Below are 25,899 nucleotides of genomic sequence, written 5' to 3'. Positions count from 1 at the left end.
TATTTACTTATTTATTTTTAATCACAAGACCTCAAAATAACAACAATCAATTTAACCAGAAAGAGGAACAGCAGCCGCCTGTCATTTTCGCCTAGTTGCATCGCTGCCTGCTATGGAACTTTTCACTCATTTGAAATTATTTCTTAGCAGAGAAGTCCTTGTAATTTTATTCATTCTTTTTCAATGTCGCATTTGAATTGCACAGCACATGACCCGTGGTTGCCAAGACAACAAAGGTCCATGAAAAACATCCCGTCCTTAGTTCAGGCGACGATGTCACTTGTGATGAAAGTGACGTGTCCTCTCCATTTATAGCTGTGCAACTTGAATGAATGAAGTGGTCCACTCAAGGTCAAGTTGTTTACACTCACAAGCGTGGCCTTCAGTTGGAATCTCATTTCAAATGAATCTGCATGAGGCTCGGCGGCTAAAAATACATCGCGCTTCATTATGTTAGATGATTTTTTTTTTTTCATGCACTGTGTGCGCTAAATGATATTAATATTTTTAATCATGGCTGGCAGAAGAGGCAATTATTTCCTGGTGATGGAGATTGGGTGGTAAAAAAAGACTCCTGTCACAGCACATTGCTGAATATAAAGTGTGAACATACGCAGAAGAAGTTCCGGGGACGCAAATAACCGTCCTCACTTGTACTCGCAGTTTAAAGAATATTTTATGCTCCGCAGGAACATATTGTTACTGGCGTTGTAATTAACACTCATATTCATGGCTCACTTAAATTTAGCCAATTAACTTTATATCAACTACATCATCCCGCTGAGTCCCCGCTTGGCACTTATTTTACGGTCAAACTAAACTTAACAAACTAATGTAAATAAAGAGAATTATAAAAAATATATAGCGAAAAAAAAATCTGTGAACTGGTTTAACCGATTTCTTTTTTAATTGCGGGAACATTTAGAGTATGGGTGCTTGTCGCATGGGCTGCCATTCCTTTTCCATTTTTCTTTTATTCGGACTTTTTCAAAAGACACACTCTGTCTCTTTGTATCTCTTTTTTTTTTTACTAAATGGACACAGCTGTTTTGGAACAACATGGAGGACGACTGACTGAAGGTCATGTGGGCTCACATAGCAAATGGCACAACTACCATCATTTGGAAATTATTTATGAGAGGCTTATGAGCAATCCACTTTGAGATAAATCCTGGTGAAATACAGAATGTGTGCCGCCCCCTAATCCTTCGCCACGGTAAACAGCTTGCCCGATGGTTATAGATGAGCCCTTTTTTTTTTTTGCCTTAACCTGCTGAGTGCTGACCTGACCAACCCAAAACACAGACCATCTGTCTTTTATTACCTCCACCAAGGAGGTTATGTTTTTTGTCAGTCTCATGTGTTTAGAGGATTATGCAAAAATAACTGGACTGATTTTTATGAAACTGAGTAGAGGAGTTGGGCATTTAATTTTGGCTCGCAGAATTACATTGAAAGTATTTTTCCTATAATTTGCAGTTTGATTTTAATTTTAATTTTTATCTCAATTGAAAATTTGATGTTGTTATTTTGTTTGAATTGTCCAGTGCAGATTTGACATGGTCGCTTTTTTTTGTGTGTGGCATTTTTATAAACAGCCACCGGTAAAACGGGGGTTTGCGTCATTGTGGGTGTGAACATAGCTGATTTTATTCTCTGCCATCGAATCAGCTCCCCTCATTCCCTTTGTTATATTATATCCTTATATCACGTGAAAATATTTTATTCCCTCTCCTCATTACCTATGAATAAAGGAAAAAAAATGATTGACTGATTTTATGTGGTCTTATACAGAGCATGATCTTCCACAACTCTGACATTACAGATCTTCTTAGCACCTCCAAGCTGTGAAATTAGCTTTACACGCTGTTAACACGTCACATAGAGCACACGTGGTAACTTCTGTACTTTTAATCACTTTGAAAGTAGACCTCTCTGCGGATTTTGACAATTTCTTGTTGTTTTATACGTCCTGCAGTTTCTCAACACAGAGAAAAAATGTGTTTGCAGGGTTGACAACAAGAATCAAAGTGAGCCAGACCTCTCCCAAGGCCAAAATATTAGAAAGATGCGTGTGGTATGTGGTGGTCAAGAAAGTTAAAAAGAGGAAAATGTGAAAGACGACACAATTTGTTTGGAAAGTAAATACACAGAAAAAAAGTAATTAATATGTTTTATTTATTATAAATAAATTTTATTTGTATTTTAAATTTATTTGTATTTCAAAAATTAACTTTACTTAACAATTGAGCCTTGGTGGCGGTCACCCTTGTTAAAACTTTGCATTGGCTCTCCACTTCTCTTTCTTATATAGGCTGTTTGTGTTTCTCTGGACTATTTTGTTACAGATGTCCAAAGCCTGCAAGCGATAAAGTTTGAAGTTGCAGCAAAGCTGGCGTGTAACAGCCTAAATTGCATCTGGCTCTAAAGATAAAACAAAAGGATGCAGGGGGAACTGGCGCTCAATCTGTAGTTGATGCTTGACATCCTCCACTTCCTCCCTCCATGGCCTGCAGGGGTCATTGAGGAAGGAAGGAAGCGTGACGAGGATTTACACAGCTCAACAGGGAACTTTATGTGTTGATCAAACCATTGATTGCTCTGCATCCCACTTTCCGCCATTTCATCCATACGGCAATTTTACTCAATTATTTAATTGGCAGGGACCCGTGTCACTGGGCAAGGGTATGGCGCAACTTAAGCTTTGAATGCACTTTCAAGGCTCCATTTTCTGCATCTCAAGTGTGTGACTTGCTTTTTGAGCAAGTGCAGGTGGTTATTAAAAAGGGTGCAACACACACAGGGACACACAAACATGCGCAGCATCTCACAGCAGCCAGCCAATTATGGAGAAAGGATATTGCCAGTATCAGCACATAAAAGTGCATTCCACATTTTAGATTAGAAAAAAAAAGATGTAATTACGCACTGCTATCATGGGGTGCGGGGAGGTAAAAAAAAAAAACGTGAACTACAGGAATAAAATATGTGAGAGATTCCATCCGTGGTGCTGATGAGGATATTTTAACCACGTGCAACCTCAGTGCTATGTCGTAATGATTTCATATGTCTTAATGAGGAATGACCTTTAATTATCCAGCCTACTGCGCTTTCCCACAAATCTTTGGTATCCACGCAGACACTATGCTAATATGATCACATTCATTTATCCTTTAGCTTGAGGAACAGCGTTGCAATCGGCGTCATTTGCTTCATTTGCATGCAAACGTGACAAAAGAGGTTTGTGTGCTCGGAACTCTGGGAGAGCTGAATTTGTCCCAAGAATGTTGATTTGCTTGCAGCAAGAAGAAATAATTACTAGTTGTCATAACAGAACTATAATTCTTCTTATGAGCAGGCATCCAAATATTAATGATATTTATATTAAAATTGGTACTCATCTTGGTCACAAAATATGACTCAAAGGTCATGAAAATGTATTCAGACTCAGCAAAAAAAAAGAAAAAAGACCCAGAAGTGTACATGTTCATTCGCAAATTTAAAATCAACAACTGATGAGTTATTATTTCACTGAATCACTTGTAGGCTGGAGTTTACGCTTTTTCATAAATCAGAAGTTGAGAAGCTAGTAAAAGTGAGATATTTCTTTCTATGGCAATGACAATCAAAACCAACATTCTTTTTGATACATCTCTTTTATTGTCTCTCATGAGATTGAGCACCTCAAGTCTTTGCTAATGAGATTTGTTTGTAATTGCATTGAAACAAATGTGCACGAGCTGAGTTATACAGCCCACTCGGGCAAGCATTAGCAAATGAATGATCTCAAAGCAGAACAAACAAGTTGCCTGTTGCCTTTAAATTACACCGACCAGCGGGTTTTAATTCTGGCCGCGCGTTAGGCTTATTTACACTCATGGCAGCAAGTCGTTTCATTTCTACACGCACGAAAAAGAGCCGAAAGCGTGACGATGGTGTGACTCGGTAAGGTCAGGCGTCTTAATTGCGTTCTTGGTCTTTTTAATTAAAAAGTGTCACACGTATAACAACAGGTGTGCAAGCCTGGGAGTTACACATAAATGGAAAATAAGGCTGTGTGATATCGGTATTGCAAAAAATCGTATGTTCTAATAAATTTAGTTTATGTTAATGCATATAAGGAGAACATTTGTATACATTGTATATGTGCCCTGCGATTGGCTGGCGACCAGTTGAAAGCAATAAAACCTCAATCCCAATCCGGAAGCAACAGACTCAACCAGCAGTTGTGCAAACTATATTAATTAAGAAATATTTAATATTAAGCAGCCTGCGCTCAGCATACAACGATCCGAAATGCCAACGTCCGATTGTTTCGAACGCAACACAATGCCAAGTCATCCTGCAAAGTCACGTGACTTCCGTTGACACGTGACAGCGGCTGAAAACACAAACGTCAGCATGGCTACAGCACCGCAGTGAGTTCTTATTTATTATTTTCCGACTGCACCACCAAATATTATAATTTAATAAATCTCGAATCATGCATGTGAGTGTGTTTTGAAGTGATGTTTTATTGCGGTGCCGCGTCGATACCACCGTCTTGCTGGTGAGACGTTTGCTGGCAATTTGAAAGCTGTCAAAACCGATGAGCGATCAACAACAAAGTTCTGACATGTCTATATATGTAACGGTTAAGTATATGTGTGTTAATTTGCACAATTCGTAATAAAAAACACGAAATATCCTTCAATGCATTAACGTCATGATTTTACAATGGTAGAACGTGCAAGCACTACGATACCGTGTTTTTATACTAACGGTGCTGGACTGCTGGGTATCTGAGATAAATCTATATTCACAATTTCATTTATATCGTTTATAATAATAATAATAATAATAGAAATAAACAAAGATCGTATTGTGCAAAATTCATTCATTGTCAAACCTTTTTTTTAAACGTATACAATTGTTTATAAAAATATGAAAACAGTAACAATGGCATGTTCACGTTTTATATTTCTGAATTTAAAGCCCATGTTAAAATGTTTAAGTAAATGTCTATATTGATGCAACAGCCCCCCCCCCCCCTCTTTTTTTTTTTTTTAATCTTTAATCTTGTGACAGTGGGATGTCTTGTGCTTTCCCAACTTATGTAAGCAAAAACTTTGCCCTTTCAAATTAACGCTGAGTTAGCATGTACAAGTCCTTTGTCCAGCAGTTCCATTTTATTGTCTTCAGAGACTCAATTATCCAAACATCCGTCCATTCTTATTATCTGTACTTCTGTGCACACACTGAACTGGTCACCAGCCAATCGCAGGGCAGAAAATATACATACGGCCATTCACACGGACAATCCGCAGGGATCGATTAGCCTACCATGCATATTTGGTAATGTGAGATGAAACTGTAGAAAACTCATTCAATTCATCGGAAACGCCCCCTCACTACTCCCAAGGTTTTAGTTTTTTTTCCTTTAAACTCAGCACCTTCTCTAAATCGGAAGTTTCCACTTTTTCTTTTTTTTTTACTCGGAGGCCGCAGCGTTGCCAGGATGTGTAGATAATCCTTTAGATACGACATAATAAGATTTGATGGTGTGAGGAGACAACCCCGACTGTGCAAAGATTAAGACAGTACTTTGACAAGTTTGTAACACGGCGGGTCGGATAGTAAGTCTCTCTTTGCTGATAAGAAACAGTCTATCTGATCTTGCACACTGGACTGTGCTCAAGGTCGATCCATAAAGCTCACAAACACTGTTATTAGGAACTGAGTGCGGCGCCGAAGCTCTCACGAAATTGCTGGGTTGCTTCGTCGCTGTGATTCTTGGGCTACTTGAAAGAATTACCAAGTGAAATCCTAGCATATAAAAATAAAGAGCCAAGAAATGAGCTTGGAGAGCATATTTGTAATGTTTTACTCTCAATTCCATTCTTGCGCTCCTTTTTTGCTTTCAGACCGGTTTTCTGGCTGGGTAACGACACCCTGCGAGTGTCAGCCGAGCTTTTCGCAGAAAACCGCCGGCGCCTCTGTAACGGACTGAGGGCCAAAGAGAACTTAGAGAGCAACTCGGTGGTGGTGCTGCAGGGTGGCGAGCAGCAACAGAGGCACTGCACCGACACGGACGTGGTCTTCAGGCAGGTCGGTGATTCGTGTCTCGTTTTAGACGCAAAGGCGAGAAGTGTTCGATTGGCTTCGCTTTTTTTTTTTTTTTTTATCGCAGGAGTCGTTCTTCCATTGGGCCTTTGGGGTGACTGAGTCTGACTGCTATGGGGCCATTCAAGTGGACTCGGGGAAGTCCATCCTGTTTGTTCCAAAACTGCCTCCAAGCTACGGCACTTGGATGGGAGAGTGAGTGTGTTTGCCTGGAGCCGGGCCATTTGGGGTAACGTCAACTAAATGTTGTGTCTGGTGTGTCAACAGAATCTTCTCCAAAGACCATTTCAGGAAGAAGTATGCTGTGGATGAGGTGAACTATACCTGTGATGTAAGTCCTCTTTTTGACCTGATCCCTAAATTCTTAAAGGGGAAATCTTATATATTATATCTTGCATGTGTTTTGTGACATTCTTAAGAAATCTAGAAGAAAATGCCAGGATGTAAATCAATTCCTTGTTGCTAAAATTGACCTTCTCGCAGTTATTAAGAATGGAGTTTTTCCTCGCAGCCTCCCCAAGGTGCACAAATCCCGCCCGGGGGGAGGCGTCCACGTCAATCTGCCGTCGCTTCCTCTGCCAAAGTCACAGTGGGAGCTTTCAAAACACTCAAATGCCATAAGAGAAGCTTTCAGCCGCCTTAAGTGTCACCAGCGGGGACTTGCACTATAAGCACGATCGAAAACTGCAATGTTAATACTGTGACCTTTTTAAGTGCTGCGTGCACAGTTGAGGCCAACCTTTTTTTTTTTTTTTTTTAATTTATAATCTACCATGACTCACCTCCCGAGCGCTTGTCAAAATATTTTGACTGGTTAGACTTGAGTTCATTTTTTGCTCATTCGACCTGAAGTTTTTTCACAATTCCAAACAAATGTCATGTTCGCAGATTGTCGCTTTGAATGGGCAGCTCATGTCTTTGTTCACTTGTCGAGTCCGTCACCGGAACATTACTCGTCTCCGCCAGACGGAGCGGCTGTATTTTATTGTGACTCGAGACGACCTTCACCGGGGCTAATGTGTGTAAAATTAAAGATATGTGCTAGTTGGAACGCTCCCCAGGCGAGCCGCCAACGTGTCAGGAAAATGTCACCTGACATTTTGGGCTGCTGGATGAGCAATAAAGTCATTTGAGGTTCCGTGTCACGTTGGGGCTGCAGAGCCACGGCGATACCTGGCAGCAAGAGTGTCACTCCGCAATTTGTGTGTGTATGTGTGTACGGAAGCTCATATTTGTCAGCGTCATTGTTTTATTTCATTTTTTTCGTGCTTTGCAGATTGCTGAATTCCTGCGTGACCTGAAACCAGCCGTCCTCCTCACATTGGTATGCTGCTTTTGTTCTTCCTTCTTCAGACTTGATTGAGAAAAGTCCAACGTGGAAATCGTGTGTGGATGGATTTAACATTTGATGTCTTTTTTTTTTTTTTTTATATATATATATGTGTGTGTGTGCGTGTTTATTGTAGCGAGGACAGAACACAGACAGTGGTAGCGTCAGCCGGGAAGCCTCCTTTGAAGGAATTAGCCAGTAGGTTTTTCCTTTAATTACACTTTGCTTTATGTGGTCTCATGCATACTGCTAATTTTGCACAAATTATGTTGTCCTCGCTGCTCTCTTGTTTTGTTTTGTTTTGGTAGAAAAACTATTTCCCATCTTCTTTTTTTTAATATTAAAATACATTGAATGTGGAATACTTTTTTCTCTTCTCATTCAGATTCCAAGTGAACAACACGTTGTTGCACCCAGTCATTGTGGAATGGTAAGATGTCAGTTGGATCAAAATAAAAGTGAAGGTCCAAGTTTTAGAAGAGAGACTAAAATTATCATCGCTTTTTTTTATTATAATTTGTAGTATTAGGTTAAAGTGACTTATGACATTTTGCAACTAAAACTATATCCAAAACTAAGTGCTCAGTAATGTTCGAAAGTCATCAGTGACCTGATGATGCAAATCTTCATGAAGCTGGTTTATCCTCCCCGCATCCTCAAGCAGGCTGGATGTAATGGGCTACGTGCACATCAGCTTGTTCCCTGCATTAGACTTTGCAGCCATTAGATGAATTGACATTTCTGGCCAAAATGAGACGGAATCGTCTTGAGTCACAACTCCTGTGGAGAAAGGCAGTGTTTCTGCCGCTCGGCAAAACAACACCATTTGTAACATGGCTTTGCATTAATGCCGGCCTGCCTTTTCACCAGCTGTTTTTGCACTTTTTGTTTGTTTGTTCGTCTTAGCAATTAAGTCTGGTGGCATTATTTGTTAGGAAACAAAACAATAAAATAAAATGTAATACAAAGAAAGCAAAAAAAAAACTTGTACGAAAAGTTGCCTATGCATTTTGTTTCTAAGTATTCCCGAATTAAAAGATTTGGGTTCACTGTGTCAGTTTTAGCTGAGTTTGGAAGCAAAACATTTTAGCTGTGCAGCAAAAAGATATTTGTTTTGCAAGTTCCTCCATGACATTTGAAGAGAATGTCTCGGGTCACGCTGTTCCAGTAGGATACATATAAGCAGAGCACGTCTGAAATGTACGACTCCGCAATACTGCTCTGACTTCTTCAAAGAGTCAACTATGCATTAATAAGCATTGTCCATTCTTTGTTACTCTTCCTGCAGCCGCCTGATTAAGACGGACATGGAGCTTGAGGTCCTGAGGTACACCAACAAGGTGTCCAGCGAAGCCCACAAGATCGTAAGTAGCAACGTTAACGCAAACGTAATCCACATTACTCACTCACATGTGTCTACGTTTATCTTTGTAGATTATGAAGAGTGTCAAACCTGGGCAGAAAGAATACGAAATGGAAAGGTAACGATTTTTTTTTTCCCCCTCAGTCGTAGACCTACATGACTTCGTCAAATAGTTAGCTAGCTAGCTGGCTAGTCTATGAAGTTGCTGGATAACTAGCTAGCTAAAAGGTTTTACTTTTTGTTCCTTAGTTTTATTAATTAGCTGACCATCTTAATTTTGATTCTATTGAGCTAATCATCTGTGATATCTTTCTTTCCAGCCTCTTCCAACACTACTGCTACACTAAAGGAGGCATGCGGCACACTTCGTACACTTGTATCTGCGGAACGTGAGTGGGCCTTCTGTTGACTACCCAGTGGCAATATTAAAAGAAAATGGATAATGGACGCTTGTGCTTTAAAACTTAATTAGCGGCATGGCTACGCATGAACAGTTGCTAATCAACTAATAACGCTGGTCTTCTGTGTATCCAAGGCCGCGCGTAATGGGTTTTTCTTGGGGATTATCGCTTATTAGCTTAGTTTTGTGTTTACACACAAAGCTTTTGTTTTGATTAACAACCTGAACCATGTCCAAACTTTATAGTGGAACGTCGTCAGAGGCCATCAAGTGAACATTTTGGACGCTGATTGACAAAAGTTCCATTCAGTGTCTCCGTGTACCAAAGTCTAAACCTAATTACTAAAGTCCAGCTCCACTGCCGTCGTGCCACCTAAGTTTTATTTTCACAAAAAATATGCCCGTGATTGCACTATTGAGTTAGGATATTTCAGGTCCATAATTAAAATACAGAAATGACATATTTACTCATTATTTCTGAATCACTATTTATTAATCAATATATACAACGGAAAAAAAAGAACAGTCAAATGTCCATATTAATTCGCGAGGTCGGTGATTCAAAAGGAAAATACACACCAAATAACCTTCGTGCTCCTTTGAGGACAAGACTGAACTATGATGTTTGATTGTGTGACCCACAGGGGCAACAATTGCTCGATTCTGCACTATGGTCACGCTGGGGCTCCCAACGACAAAACCATAATGGATGGCGACATGTGGTGAGTACAATTTTTTTTTTTTTTATCCCCTTCCCAACAAAAAAACGGAATTGTCCAAAACTACTTTGCACCTTGGGGTGGGATGACTTACATTTTAAATCCTAACAAATTAAAAGACATTTTGTTTTGGTGTCCACTCAGTTTGTTCGACATGGGCGGCGAGTACTACTGCTACTCGTCAGACATCACATGCTCCTTCCCAGCCAATGGCAAGTTCACCGCCGACCAGAGGGCCATCTACGAGGCTGTTCTTAAAGCCTCCAGAACAGTCATGGCTGCCATCAAACCAGGTGACACGACTATCACGACTATTTGTTTTTGCTGATATTTCAATGAGATTAGTGTTCGTCAAGAAAAAAACAATTCTCTGCATTAAAACAGAAGTAAATTGTGTTATGTAAGTTGATTCATCAATCTGAAATTTAAGCATGTTCCTACGTCCAGGCGTGAAGTGGACCGACATGCACCGTCTGGCTGACCGGGTCCACCTGGAGGAGCTGGTCAAAGTGGGCATTCTTAAGGGCAGCGTGGAAGACATGATGAAAGTCCACCTTGGCTCTATTTTCATGCCTCACGGTCTGGGCCACCTGCTGGGCATCGACGTGCACGACGTGGGCGGCTACCCCGAGGTGAGAGCGCTGTCCCCCGGCGGGCACCCGGAAGCCGTCGAAACGATCGCTAACGCGGGTGCCCCGCAGGGAGTGGAGCGCATCGACCAGCCCGGACTGAAGAGTCTGCGCATGGGCCGCCTGGTCCGGGAGCGCATGGTGCTCACCGTGGAGCCCGGCATCTACTTCATCAACCAATTGCTGGATGAAGCCCTGAATGACCCCGCCAAGAGTTGCTTCATCAATAACCAAGTGCTCAGTCGCTTCAGAGGCTTTGGCGGGGTCAGTAATTGTTTTCATTCCCTCTGGCAAGGGCTTCCATATTGTTGTTTATTTCAGTCCAAAGGTTTGATTAGGCAGTTAGGTAGCTACCTAAGCTAGTAAGTCTATTAGTAACTGCTTCTCATTTACCCCTGGTAGGTTCGCATTGAGGATGACATCACCGTCACCGCGGACGGCATTGAGCTGCTTACCTGCGTCCCAAGGACCGTGGAGGAGATCGAGTCCTTCATGAACACCTCGGAAAAACCCTTCAGCCCACTCGTGTCCAGCCAAAAATTTTGATCAGCCACAACGCTCAACACATATACAAAATCAACCAACACAAGAATCCATCCTTGATCATGATGTAGTTTAACAAAAACAACTGTAACATAAATCAACTTAGTACCTCAGATGATAGTTTTTTTTAACTGATCAAAGCAAATTTTGTAAAAGGTAATAAAGTGTGATTTTTGCAAATCTATAAAGCGGATGTCCATTCTTCACAGAGTGTACTTGCTGGTACTGGCCACTATGTGTCGCTCTTGTCACACAAGGAAAGTAAACGTTTGCCATACAGAAGAGAATGGTACAAAACTGTTTATTTTAAGAAGAAAGCAATGTCAATACAGATATAGTCAAATACTGAATAAATATTTTTTAATGATAAAAAAAGGGAAATAGTTAATGTGCTTGCTAGCTAGTCTGTCAATCAATGATATTTTTGAAGGGCCAAAGTTTCTTACAGAGTCTGTAGGTCCTTGAATGTATCACAAATTGTATGCGTGTGCTTGGTAGACGGAAAGGTTTAACATAGCATGCATCCAAATTCCCAGTGTTCTTGAATGAGTCTTCAGTATAGCTCCAGCCAATTATTGGTGGCGTCCGAATTTGTAGGGTGCGTCCTCCAAAGACAAACTTTAATGGCTACTTCTGGGTTGCCCCAACTACAAGCAAGTGTCCGAATTGTTTCCATGGAGACAGACCCTAAATGAAGGTGGCTTTCCATCCTTTCCCGCGTGCAAATGTTTATACTTTCTGTTCCAATGAGGGTCAGCTGCGCCCCCTGTGGGCCACGTAGTGTCTGTGGGGGTGGCGAGAGCAAGATGCGCAACAGCTCCTCTTATAGTAGTCATACACGCACAAGCGAGCCTGGACCACAACGTTGCAGTTGAAGTACTCGTCTTTGCAGTGCTCATCTGCAACGGTAAGGCAAAGATTCAATGATGGATTCAAGCAAACCAACTGGTGTGGCTTTTTGGACCAACCTATTTGAGGTACGCAAGGTTCAGGGTTGCAGTCTTCCCGTTCGGCCGGTTTGAGCCGGTCCTCGCAACTGGTACTGGACTGCATGTCTTCAGAGAGACAACGAACCTCACGCACACGGAATCCTCCCTCACATGTTTTGGAGCACTGCATGGACCAAAACAAAAAGTTAAGGTTTTAACGTAATGTTTGAGGGCAGTGTTTCCCAACCTTTTTTCATTCACGGCACGGCACGCCTTTTCATTGGAAAAAATCTCGAGGCACACCACCAACAAAAGTCTGTTAAGTGTTACACCAGCTTCTCTATTAAAATCAGTTATATTACAACAAAACACGTAAAGTTCTATTCCAATGTCTGTATGGAGAGTTGAATAATTGAATAAAAATAAATACTAAATATTCTTTAAATTGTATTTCTTTTGTAAATGAAAGTGAGAGTTTTCGAAAAAAGGTTTTAGACAGTGGAAGGAATAAACTATTGAAAGTGATTGTGATCAAAATCCAAAAGAATCAATATGGCTTTGTTTACTGTTTTAGACTAGCTCTATAAAATATTGCGACATTAAGAACAAAGTCACTTTTAAAGACGCTCTGCTGTTCGGACAGCGGCTGAGTGGCTATCACAGTCGAGGTGTCTCGACTTCACTGTGTATTTTACGTTGGTGAAAAATGATGGTTTATATGACAATATGTGTAGGTACACCTCATGGACACTTCAATAGGTACACTACACGAGGTAAAAAAATAAATAAAAAAGAATAAATAAATAAAGGGTTAATTGCACAATAAAAGCACATTTAAGTACAATTTCACACCTGGGATCGTACCAAGTTCTTACCGAGCAAGAGCCTGTGTCAGTATCCAGTCGGCTAATTCGACCTGGACGCCCGCGGTCGTCCGCACTGTTTTGTACTAGTGATGTGCATTCCAGTTCTCAATTGAACTGAATCTTTAGAATCGGTTCACTCAAAATATTTGTTCAAAAGACTCGTTCACCGAATCGTTCACTATACTTTCTTATTTATTTATTCTTTTTTCTTTTTTTTACCTCGTGTAGTGTACCTATTGTAGTGTCCATGAGGTGTACCGCATTCCAACATGTCCCTCGTTAAGTGCACCTGCGTGAAAAGTTTTTGGTCACTTTCACGTTCCGCAGGAGCTAAAAGTTTTCACGCAGGTGCACTTAACGAGGGAATCACACGGACACTCCATTAGGTACACCGCCATTTTCAAGTGTACCGTAATTTTCGGACTATAAGTCGCACCGGAGTATAAGTCGCACCAGCCATAAAATGCCCAAAAAAGTGAAAAAACCCCATATATATGTATATAAATCGCTCCTGAGTATAAGTCGCCCCCCCACCCAAACTATGAAAAAAAAACCGCGACTTATAGTCCGAAAATTACGGTACCTAATAACAGGCCACTTTATTAGGGAAATATCATGGTCAAAGGTCACAGGTGTCAAGCTCTAGTCCTCGGGGCCGCGTTCCAACATGTTTTCCAAGTGACCCTCGTTAAGCGCACCTGCGTGAAAAGTTTTAGCCACTTTCACGTTCTGCAGGAGCTAAAACTTTTCACGCAGGTGCACTTAACGAGGGAATCACACGGACACTCCATTAGGTACACCGCCATTTTCAAGTGTACCTAATAACAGGCCACTTTATTAGGGAAGTATCATGGTCAAAGGTCACAGGTGTCAAGCTCTAGTCCCCGGGGCCGCATTCCAACATGTTTTCCAAGAGTCCCTCGTTAAGTGCACCTGCGTGAAAAGTTTTAGCCACTTTCACGTTCTGCAGGAGCTAAAACTTTTCACGCAGGTGCGATTAACGAGGGAATCACACGGACACTCCATTAGGTACACCGCCATTTTCAAGCGTCCCTAATAACAGGCCACTTTATTAGGGAAATATCATGGTCAAAGGTCACAGGTGTCGAGCTCTAGTCCTCGGGGCCGCATTCCAACATGTTTTCCAAGAGTCCCTCGTTAAGTGCACCTGCGTGAAAAGTTTTAGCCACTTTCACGTTCTGCAGGAGCTAAAAGTTTTCACGCAGGTGCACTTAACGAGGGAATCACACGGACACTCCATTAAGTACACCGCCATTTTCAAGTGTACCTAATAACAGGCCACTTTATTAGGGAAATATCATGGTCAAAGGTCACAGGTGTCAAGCTCTAGTCCTCGGGGCCGCATTCCAACATGTTTTCCAAGAGTCCCTCGTTAAGTACACCTGCGTGAAAAGTTTTAGCCACTTTCACGTTCTGCAGGAGCTAAAAGTTTTCACGCAGGTGCACTTAACGAGGGAATCACACGGACACTCCATTAGGTACACCGCCATTTTCAAGTGTACCTAATAACAGGCCACTTTATTAGGGAAATGTCATGGTCAAAGGTCACAGGTGTCAAGCTCTAGTCCTCGGGGCCGCATTCCAACATGTTTTCCAAGAGTCCCTCGTTAAGTGCACCTGCGTGAAAAGTTTTAGCCACTTTCACGTTCTGCAGGAGCTAAAAGTTTTCACGCAGGTGCACTTAACGAGGGAATCACACGGACACTCCATTAGGTACACCGCCATTTTCAAGTGTACCTAATAACAGGCCACTTTATTAGGGAAATGTCATGGTCAAAGGTCACAGGTGTCAAGCTCTAGTCCTCGGGGCCGCATTCCAACATGTTTTCCAAGAGTCCCTCGTTAAGTACACCTGCGTGAAAAGTTTTAGCCACTTTCACGTTCCGCAGGAGCTAAAACTTTTCACGCAGGTGCACTTAACGAGGGAATCACACGGACACTCCATTAGGTACACCGCCATTTTCAAGTGTACCTAATAACAGGCCACTTTATTAGGGAAATATCCGAGCGAAAAGAACTTAGTTCGAGCCCAGGTGTGAGCATATACCTGAATGTGCTTTTAGAATTGGGCCCTCGCTCCGTACGCTTTTGCCATCAAATGCAAGTATTTATGTGTAAATACATAAGGTGGCCGGTCCCTAACCCTACTTTGGAACCGTAACTCTCTTCACCCTGCCCCTTACACTACTGGATTCAACGCCGCCCCCTAGGTAGTGGGCGTGATCCATTGGTTTGCTCCGCCAACTTGGGGGCGGGCCACCTTATGTATTTACACATAAATACTTGCATCTGTTTGCATATGCAGTGAGGTTCCAATTCTAAAAGCACATGTAGGTAAATGCTCACACCTGGGTTTGAACCAGGTACCTGCTGAGCAGGAACCCATGTCACTAACCAGGCGGCTATTTCAACCTGGCATCCCTTGGCCGTCTGCACTCTTTTGTACTAGTGCATTCCAGTTCTTTTAAGAACTGAATCTTTAGAATCGGTTCACTCAAAATATTTGTTCAAAAGAATCGTTCACCGAATTGTTCGCAACACTTTCTTATTTATTTATCCATTTTTTTTGGCACCAGCTTCAATGCGCATTACCGGCACCTACTGGTTGAAGTCATATGAACTGAAAAAAGAACGAATCACTTCCTAAAGTGACACGCGGATAATGCTAAGCTAAAGAAAGTAGGGCTCGTGGAAGAATGCAGAGAGGATGATTACGCTCTTTCACTGAAAAAGAAATCTTTCTTTTGAACGCATCGTTCACTCACGAGCCAAGACTAACAGCAACACACACATAAACTGAGTATGTGCCGATGCCACAACATGAAATCTCAAGATTCTCCGATTTGCCACGCATGCACGATTAGCAAGTGGCTGACCAGGCCTTGCACTAACTGACCTGTGGTTTGGCGATCCTGTTTACAATGCGCTCGGTATTTAATGTTGGACAATTTCCCACAGCACAGCCGCGGCACACTGGTTGGGAAACACTGGTTTAGGGTTTCAAAGTAGGGTTAAAATTTCAAAAACCAGGGTTAGGGTTTCAAACTAGGGTCTGTTATTTTCTGGAAAAATGCTGACTCAGGTATTCCGTGCTGTTGTCGGAGCACGCATCAGACGCGTGCACTCACAGCGCTCCAGTCGGTGTAGTACCACTTTACTCCACAAGCTTTCACGTTGCAGCTCTGTTGGCTGAGCGGCCTTTCCAGCGACGAGCACTCGTACTGGGGTGCCACGGCAATCGCGTCTGATGACCTCGTCAGACACACCACAGCTCGCTGCTGCTTGCCCACGCCGCACTCTGCAGAACACTGACAAACACGTACATGTAACAAGTGCTAGCTTTTTTTTTTTGTTGTCTTCAGAGACAGAAAGTTGTTTTTAAAAATCAGTCCGCTGATATCAACATGTTGATATCAATCCGTTTGATATAATGGACGCTTGTGCTTTAAAAGTTAATTAGCGCCATGGCTACGCATGAACAGTTGTGTTCCTCATAACTGCGTCTTCATACCTGAGTCCACGGGCCGGTGAACCACTCCATGGCGTTTTCGCAAGGGCCCGTGTTGCACACTTGCGAGTCTGGAGGTCGTTCGCTGCCGCAGCCCTCCAGTGGGAGGCTGCTGATGTGATTGCTCAAGCACAAGACACCTCGCGCACGAACGCCCATCCCGCACTCAGCGGAACACTGCAAGAAAAACAGATTGCCTATTTAAATGATACTAAAAATGAGTTAATTATGTGTTAATTTGCTATTTTTGGGTGGAATTTTCAACATTTGGAGAAAACAGACAAAATCACCAAGGATGAGGATTGAACCAACAACCTATGAGTTGAAGGACAGCAACTTTACCACTGAGCTACACCTTCAAGAAAAGGGAGGAGCAAAGAAGTTACAATATTGATGCTTTATGTAAAACATTATGGTTGAGGAAATTTTTAAGCATTTGAGCATAATGCTGACAAGGAGATTCCAGTTGAAACCAGACAGTATGTATGGACCGGACCGAACCGTACATGCACTGTGCATTCATCAATCACATGCACAGATGTTTTCCAGAATGGCGACTTTTCGCGAGGGAGACAAAACTCTTTCCATTTAACATTTTCAATGGGAATCTGTTGGATATTCTGACAGGGCGGAGGCTGCATTTTTGTTCTTTTTCCAATTATTGGGGCGTCCGTTGTGTGTGTGAGTGTGTGTGCGCTACCTTGGCGCCCCAGTCTGTGTAGAACCAACTTTTGGCACAGGCGCCCATGTCACAATTCTCCACGTGGACTGGCCTCAGGTTCGGGTTACACTCGTCGTCGGGCACAAAGTCGCCCACGTTGCTGACGCAGCGCACGTCCCGCCGCCTCTGACCCAGCCCGCACGGCACAGAGCACTGCCGGAACACAGCCGATTAAGAACGCACTCGATCATCCTGGCCGTGACAGACGGTCGACACTCACGGCGCTCCACTCGGAGAGGACGCGCCACTCGCTGCAGATTTTGGTCTGGCAGGTGCCGGAGGTCTCGGGCCGTCGCAGGTGGTCGCAGCGGCTGGCGTGCACGTTGTGGGTGCGGTCGGCATAGGTCTGGCGACACAGGACCTGACGCTGCTGCGTGCCCAGACCGCACGTCCTGCTGCATTCGGACCACTCGCCGATGTCCCAACTAGCAAAAAATTTTAATAATATTTGGATTTGAATGAAATGGAGACACAATTGACTCACAATGCAGGGCAGGGCTGTAGGTTGCACACTTCCTCCTGCTCCACTGGTTTACTGCTGCCCTCACACAAAACGTCCTGGACCTGGGCCTGGTTCAGACGCTGGACGCAGTGAAAGATGGGATGCCTGAAACCTACACATTGCAAAATTAAAAACTCAAGCTGAAACTAGCTTCAAATTTACAACCTCAAGGAGCGAAATCTCACCTTTACCGCAGGAGGCGCTGCACTCGCTGGTGCCGGACATCTTCCAGCTGTATTCCCGTTGGCGCGGTGGCGCCTGGTTGTCATGACGATGAGGCGGGTAACTCCCCCCACCGGCTGGGTCATAATTTCCCCGTTGGGAATCGTCGTGCCCCACTTGCTGCTGCTCGTTCACGGCGTTCCCTGAGAGGCGTGATTGATTTGAGTAGGGGTGGATGTCTTGTGACCTTTGATCCTGCGGGTTTGTTTACCTTGTGGCGTCTCCAAGGCGACCACATATTCATAGTGAATCCCAGGGTTGGGCTGCTGGAAGATCAACTGAGGAGTATTGAGATTTACCTCAATTAAAACTATACAGAAATAAAATAAAAATAAAAATAATGTTTACATTTTAAAATTTTATATTTTTTTAAATTTAAAATAAAAATAATGTTTAAATATCTAAATTTTTAATTTTTTAATTTTTAAAATCTTTATTTTTAATTAGAAAATTAAAAAAAAAATTAAAATTTTTAAATTTTTACATTTTAAAAAAAATTTAATTTCTTTAAAATAAAAATAATGCTTACATTTTTTAATTTTTTAATTTTTATTTTAAACTAGAAAATAGAAAAATAAAAAAATAAATATAACTACTTATATGAAATGAATTAAATGAAAAATATACAGGAAAGACAAAAGTATGTGTGCAATTGTGTTCTCAACTCACATAAATTTCCAGGATCTCATTGGTGGGCCCCTCGGCAAGAAGCGACTCCCCAGCAGTGCTGCTGATTTCATTGGGTCGGCGGTACGTGAACATCGTGCCCCCGCCCTCATACTTGCCCGGCCGATCAATAGCCCAATTCCCGTTAATGATGGACCGACCCGAGCGGCTTCTCAGTGCTGCGGGAAACCGACAAGAAGATTCTTTTACAATAAGTCTCACAAAAAAAGCCAAAGAAAAATGCAGAACTGAGGTCTTTTATTCCCAGAAAAATCAAATGTGGAATAGCACAACCTTATGTGAGGGCTGTAAGTAACTTTGAAAACTTGTAATCCTTTTTCGCTGGCAGACCTTTTTGGCCCAAGCACTCGGTGGATTAAGCAAAAGGGAACATTAGAAATGCATTAGGAGGGTAACTTAAGACTTGTAAAAGACTGTTTGGATCAAGTGAAAGCACATTCGGGCCCACAAAAGAGAGCCACTGAGGGAATACGTGGGATGTGTTTGCTCATGAAAAATCCATTATAAACCCCGTTGTCCTAGATTACTTGAGCGGAGAATACATACACCGTACCGGGACCTGTACGCCGTCGCAAACCTTGCCATGACAAAACCGTTTACTTAAATGAGCACTTTCATCAAGGGAAGGGTTGGGGGGGCCGTTTTTGAGGTCTTACCACTAAAATGGGGTCTGGCTCTGATTAAATAACATTCCAACAGTTAATTCACAAAATGGTCCCCACAAATCAAAAACATTTAAAGGATTATTGTTGTACAAAAGAAAGTTCACGGAATGTCCCATGAGCAAACTCAGAAAACAGTCGTGATTGGTTGTTACTTGTCTGTCAACAGTGGCAAAATGGCCGCCTTCTGAGCTGGATGAAATATTTATTTTAGGATTTTTCTTTGGTTTTGTGAAGCATTTTGCAGGGTAAAAAAAAAAAATTCTCCTACCTAAGTAGTTGCGGCTTTTAGTCATCTCTGTGACGTTGATCTTGGTAGCTCCTGGCGGGATCTCGGCGATCTTGTGGTAGCCGATTTTGGTCAGAGAGTGGCGGAAGAGTCCCGATACGAGACGGCAGGTGCCGTTGTCGCCGCCGCACACTCCGCACTTGTCCATCACCTTTCCGGAGCCCAGGAAGCCATCGCAGCCTGGGATCTGTGAGGAGCAACCAGAGATGTTCAAATAGTTCAAAATGTTGAGGCGATGTCCCGTCACGCAGGATTCTAAAGGTCATTCCGCTTGTATTTCATGTTTCCAATGATTATAACATCCAACAAATAAAAAGTCCCCAGTGGAAAAAAAGAATAAAAGTGCAGCCATGAAGAAGTGTTAGTGACATGACGAGCATTAAACGGCTCTGCCGTGTCAGCGTAAAATCCATCACACCTCACACGACACCATCACAGCAGTCAAAGTCTCCCCTCGTGAAACAAACGTTGACACGAGGTTATTCACGGGCAGTCGAGGGAAAAAAGAAAGAGGAAAACCATTTCCTTCAGGTGGCTGGCGAAATTGTCTTTGCTATACAAATATGAAGGCTGATAATGACGTGTTTGCAAGGTTACGTACAAGAATTTGATTGAAATGGCTGCTTTGAAACAAAATGGCTGACTTCCTGTTTAATTAAAGGGATGATTCGTGAGTCTTTCTACAGCATCACATTCACTATTGTTGTTATTATTATTATTATTATTATTATTATTATTATCATTATTATTATTATGATTTAATCTTTTGGTTTTATTTATTTATTTTACCTATTATTTTAATGCACCTAATTTTTGGACACGTTTTTAAATAAATGTATCTTAGTTTTATATATATATATATATATATATATATATATATATAAATAAAATATATAAATGTATCATTTAGTTTTATATATATATATATATAAATAAATAAAAAAAGGTTAGCTGATGCTTTGGTGACATCATAGGATGGCGCCACAGAGCCTCATTTTACCACTTATGTATTTACGAGCGAGGGGTGAAGGGGGAATGTTTGGAGGGTACGCCGGGGATTCGAAGAGGTCTACACACGCACAAACACAAATAAGATCAAATGTTTTCTTGGCGTAGCATCTGGAAATGCCATAAACCTTTGCTTTATAGAATATCCAGCCCATGTCCAGGAATGTATAGCGATGGCTGGATGGGATGCTGAATCTGGAAGTCGAATTAAGTGCAACGTCCCGTTCCAGAAAATCCGCAATAGAGAAACCTTAGATTGGTGTTTTTCTTGTAATATTTTTTTCTCATCTATTTACATATTCATTGTTGGAATAGTTTGACCTAGATAGTCTCGTCAGTCAAGCAGAGCTGAGCTAAAACGGCGGTGACGGTTCGACTCCAATTAACCCAATGCAACTGTGACATCACAACAAGGTGCTCGAGCTCTCCCAACGTTCCACCAGGTACCCCAAAAAAGCAGGTCCTACCTGGGCTCTCGGCTTCCCCTGCACATGGAGGCAGGCCAGCAGCAGCAGGCTCGGCACCGGCAGCATTCTCCCCAAAAAGTTACACTGCGCTCGCTCTCAAGTCCCCCCCCAAAAAAACGTCAGCGACCATCCCTTACGAGCTTTGTAAAGAGAGCTTTTGGGGAGGTGCAGGGGAGGGGAGAGGACGCTTTGCTGAGGGTTTTTTTTTTTTTTTTTTTTAAGGGAGAGTAAGCGGACTGTTAAAGGGGAATCGAGAGCCCACTGAAACATTTTGGGAATTATTTCCATGCATGGGACAACCGTAGGAAGCGAGTTCTTGATAGTGAGAAACAGCAAATATTTTTGTTTTCTTGGTTGCATCAGTTGTTGCTAGGCAGACTTCATAGGACTCAGTCTACGTTAGCCTAGTCCATTCTCCCAATTTGTCCAGCTGTTTATAAATAACTAAAAGTTGGAGCTCTGGAGGCTGCAGTATTTCAAGCTCCACATTTAGCATCACCTTTTTTTCAAGCTGCTTATCAGTGCCGGATTTCAGATGAGCAAAACAAACGGCAAACGGACAGTTGCGATTCATATTTATAACAGATGTTTTGGCGTTATCACTAGCCGATGAGGGCGGGGGTGAATTTCCGAGTGCAATGGCTCCAGCAGCTGAGAGGAGTGATGAGGGAATTTCTTTTCTGAATGAGAAGAAGTGTGAGGATGATTCAGGAAGTGAACGCACCACTGCGGATCACAACATTTGTGTAGTGTGTTTGCTCCCACGCAACGACGTGTCAGGCCAATTCTGGCAGGTGTGTTTTAGCCACTTGGATTCAAACAGTGTACAAAAATCCCACAGCGCAACATCCTGTGGACCTCAGCTTCACTCCATGAGATGCCTCTTAAACTATACTGCCCCCTTGCGGCCACAATGCAAGAAAATAAAGTGATGTGATCTTACCATGCACTTTCCCGATACACACACCGAAGAATTGTTGGGTCCGCATGGCGTGCCATCGATCACTTTGTCGGAGAGTCGCACGTAGAACCGAAAGCCGGCGGCTCGACAGTTGAGCTCGCAGTGCTGATCCCCTGTAACTAAAAATCACATGGACACATTTTAACTCTAATCGGGACTGCGAATCCCCCACAAAAATTATTTATATTTTTCTACATATTCATTCATTAAGCTACATATGAAAATCCATATTATTGTTACAGTAAGCCCCCGGATATTTGCAGTTTGGCATTCACAAACAGATTCTATTCGGACAGTCTCAGATTTCTTTTTGGACTCTTTGTTTTGGGTGCTGAATACAAGTATTACTTTGGCGCCATCTGGCGGAGATTTTGTCATCAGCACATCATTTTTTGGCGCATTTTTACTGGATTTTTTTGTACATGCACGTCGCACTGGTACCTTCATTGAAAGGCTCCCACTCGTACAGATTGCCCGTGAAAGGCTTCTTGTTGTGTGTGGAACACTGAGCAGCTCTGATGGGTTTGCTGAATGTGGGGCAAGCCTAAAAACAGATGATGACATTGTTAATAATAATCATTTCATTTGGAATGGGACTTTAGCCGCAAGTTTAAAACATTGCCAGTATCGCTAATAATGAAATTTTTACTCTGGAACATTTTCCATCATTTGCTATGGGAAATTTGTATTATTTAAAAAAAACCTGTGAGCTTCACTTATTTAAAAAAAAAAAAAAGGGGGGGTGATTGCAAAATCTGCATTCTGGAAAGATTAACACTAACATTTCTTCTTCACCCTTTCACGACCTTAAATACACACATATATTTGCACAGACCAGCTGTTTATTTCTAAACGGGTACGCCAAGGTTATGTATACACACACACAAAAAAACGTAATTAGTCAAGCAGGAGGAAGTGGAAGCCAGCGTTGACGTTACTCATCGATCAGGTTGCTGTTAAAAAGAAGACGCGTCGACGTCTCGATTTAAACAAGCCTCGGCTTTGATTTACTTTATGCTCGTGATGTTATACAGAACCGAGGGTGTGTGTTTCATTTCAAATAGACGAGTTCACTGAGTCGCGAAAAAAATTGCAGGAAGTCGAGAGTTTATTCAGTTGGACGTCGGTACCTTATGGTCGCAGATTCTATGGCGATCGCCCTCTCCCACACAAGAAGAAGCCGGGAGAGGTTGATAGGGTCGCTCCAGATGTCGTTGCGGCTGCTGAGCTCGGGAATCCTGCCCGCTCGGAGGAAGCCCCGTCTGCCCCTGCTGCTGGTACAACGGCGCCCAGAGGGTCTCCGTGTGAGGTCCGGTGTGGTGCGACCCGAGTCCGTCGTGGTGGGAGACGGCGGAACGTCTCTGTCTGTCAGGCTGAGACTGTCGGACACTTCCGGAAGCCCGAGATGTAGTTCTTCCAAAGCCGTACCGACCCGGGATGATGGCGCTGATCCTCCTGAAGACAATTAAGCAGTGTCGGGTGGTCAGGGTCAGCAGATCTTATAAGCCAAGTTCTAATGCCTATCTCCTAAACGTTGTTCTAGAAAAAATGCTTTAAGTTGGAGTTAAGTCCTCTAATGGAACTGCGCCAATGGAGTGGTTCCCCTTCAGCAGCCACCCCCTGTCGCTGAGCTGTCAGCTTGATTTGTTTCAACAGGAAGGACTGCAGAGCTGCCAAGCACTGGCTGAGTCCTGGACTCTCTCTTTAAAGAGGAATTTTGCAAAGGGTGGGGGGTTTTCTCACAACCCACCGCGACAGCTTCACATAGTCACTTTAGTCCCAATGTAACAAGAACAAAAAAAACCACAGCATTTGGTTTTGTCTAGTGGATGCAGGATTTGGCATTTAGGGGGGGCGGCCTAGGTGAAGTCTTAAGACTAAATATCATATTTGATTTTGTCAAAGACTGTCTGTACCTGCGTCCACCAGACGGGCTCCCCCTGCCCTCTTGACGGCCGCCATCCCGATAGATGGAAACTGAAGGCCTCAAAGCTGAGATGACCTGACCCGGATAAACAGGGTAGACCTTCAGACACGATCTACTCTGCTTCTGCACGCCACCTCCACATGTCAGGGAGCAGGCCGACCAGGGTCCCCAGGGAGCCCAGGATCCTTGGATGCCTCCATGGTCTGCTTCAGAGTCTATCACGGGCAGCGTCCTCTGAGGGACCTGGATGAGAACAATGAGATTTCCTCAGGTGGACCTTTTTAGAAGCTCAACTCTTCCCCACTAAAAGAAGTTCTAAGTCGTGTTTTGGCTGCTAAGTCTCTGTTGGCTCCAAGCCCTGTCTCCCTTTGCCAGAAACATTTCGGAGGGAACTTTGAGATGCCTGCAGCGGCTTTGGGAAGATGCTCTTGCCAGGCCAGGCGGCTTTTATTATATCTTTTAAGAAGCCTCCATTCATAGGATTTTTAGAGAGTGGAAAGTTTGGAAGATTGTCAGTACACTTGTCATCCGTCAATTATTAGGCAATCCATCTTTAACGGTTACAAAACACGTACGTTGGGTTCAAAGACTCAAAATCATCTTTGATGTTTCACTGAAGAATTGATCGTCGACACTTTGAATGTATTCAAATTGTATAATCAGAATCCTTTAAACACTTTTGTGATGGTAAAGAAAGTTAGGAAAACAGCAAAGACCATGTTTCCGAATTTCCGGTTTATTCCATAAACTGCTGATGTGGCAGTTTGTTGACACAACATTGGCACCTGAGTTTTTTTTGGGAGCGTTCCTGCTAGCTTTCAACACTTTACGGGAAGCAGGAAAGAGGAGAGTCCTCTCAATTGGCGGTATTTGACAAACAAAGACACGATTATGATGACGCGTGCAGGGCGATGTCACGAGATGTGCGCGTGCACGTGCGGGCTCGGTCCATGCTCACCTTTCTGTGGTCTGCGACGTGCTGACACCTCACAGCCTCCAAACAAAATAGAAATAGCATAACATCCCTGCAGAGCGAGCCAGTTGAGATTAGCTCCAGGTCAACAATAGAATCAAAGGTGCCACTTTAAAAAAAAAAAAAAACATTACCTGAAAAGCCACGTGTAGACTCCTCGCATTCTTGTAGGATGATGATCACACACTAATCGGAAATGACAAATTAGACATGCTCAAACACAACTTTGTTTCATAGTGAATGTAATCGCATCCAAGTGAACGACGTCATAAAATCCTACAAGAGTAACACAAGACATTACAAGTTGATTTCATAGTGATATATTAAATGGCATGTGCGCAATTTGAATTTAAAGAGTTTGCATACTCAAAACAACATTAATTATGTCGACTGAGACTTCTCATGTGGACCACTATAATGGCCGAAAGGGGTGGGGGGGACATTGCCGAAGTCATATTTACACAAAATTCGGTTCATTGCGACTGACGTGTTCCAAAGATGCCAATAAAGTTATTTGTTATTACTAATTAAAAACATTTATGGATAACAAATACTCTATACCGACATAAACAATAAAAAAAAAAACGAAAAAGACGTTGTGAATGAAAAGAAAAGCTCCATGAGTGAGTTAAATAATCCCATTAAAAGTTTACAACAAGATTTACCTGAGCGTTCCTGGTTTACGGGAACTCCAGTGGACTTCGAAGGCAACATATTCCAGTCTGCAGCCCAAAATGAACGCCACTTTTCCTCGGTTTCTAAACACATAATCCACGTTTCTCCTCAAGCTTTTCCCGTCCACCAGTACCTGCCGAATCGTGTGAAACAAACATCCTGGATCTCAAATTAAGAGTCACGCCAAAAAAAAAAGTGCGGAGGAGTTCCACGGAACCGCTTAGCTCACGTGCTTGTGACTTTTACGCACACAAAAAGAGTCTGAATGTGAAAGACTTGTGGTGAGCCACACGCGGTAAGGAAAAAAGTGACTCTTTTGCGCCCCCTGCTGAGACGCACTCATCGGCCACTACATTAGGGACACCAGAAACTGCTTTTACCAAGATTTTACTGAG

General features: G+C 42.7%; 2 protein-coding genes across 2 annotated transcripts; one reads left to right on the top strand and one right to left on the bottom strand.

Annotated features, from left to right (window-relative positions):
• The first annotated feature begins 4,313 nt into the window (after nt 1-4,313).
• On the top strand, nt 4,314-11,270 carry pepd (peptidase D). The gene is made up of 15 exons (XM_037248410.1): nt 4,314-4,418; nt 5,904-6,087; nt 6,170-6,297; nt 6,370-6,433; nt 7,379-7,426; nt 7,569-7,630; nt 7,818-7,862; nt 8,721-8,796; nt 8,867-8,913; nt 9,116-9,184; nt 9,840-9,917; nt 10,059-10,207; nt 10,362-10,546; nt 10,616-10,807; nt 10,946-11,270. The coding sequence occupies exons 1-15, from the start codon at nt 4,402-4,404 to the stop codon at nt 11,087-11,089; spliced, it is 1,488 nt and encodes a 495-aa protein (XP_037104305.1). The 5' UTR covers nt 4,314-4,401; the 3' UTR covers nt 11,090-11,270.
• Nucleotides 11,271-11,361: 91 nt separating this feature from the next.
• Nucleotides 11,362-25,631, bottom strand: LOC119121046 (thrombospondin type-1 domain-containing protein 4-like). The gene is made up of 18 exons (XM_037248403.1): nt 25,495-25,631; nt 24,964-25,015; nt 24,815-24,881; nt 23,846-24,099; nt 23,060-23,384; nt 22,371-22,473; nt 21,912-22,048; nt 19,476-19,680; nt 18,525-18,700; nt 18,067-18,133; nt 17,819-17,998; nt 17,616-17,745; nt 17,352-17,556; nt 17,111-17,284; nt 16,414-16,587; nt 16,031-16,210; nt 12,055-12,199; nt 11,362-11,985 (listed from the first exon to the last, which is right to left on the bottom strand). The coding sequence occupies exons 1-18, from the start codon at nt 25,595-25,597 to the stop codon at nt 11,840-11,842; spliced, it is 2,823 nt and encodes a 940-aa protein (XP_037104298.1). The 5' UTR covers nt 25,598-25,631; the 3' UTR covers nt 11,362-11,839.
• Between the last annotated feature and the right edge of the window lie 268 nt (nt 25,632-25,899).

Source organism: Syngnathus acus, chromosome 3 (assembly GCF_901709675.1).
Source record: "Syngnathus acus chromosome 3, fSynAcu1.2, whole genome shotgun sequence".
NCBI classification, from domain to species: Eukaryota; Metazoa; Chordata; class Actinopteri; order Syngnathiformes; family Syngnathidae; genus Syngnathus; species Syngnathus acus.
This window is presented reverse-complemented; position numbering and strand designations above follow the sequence as displayed.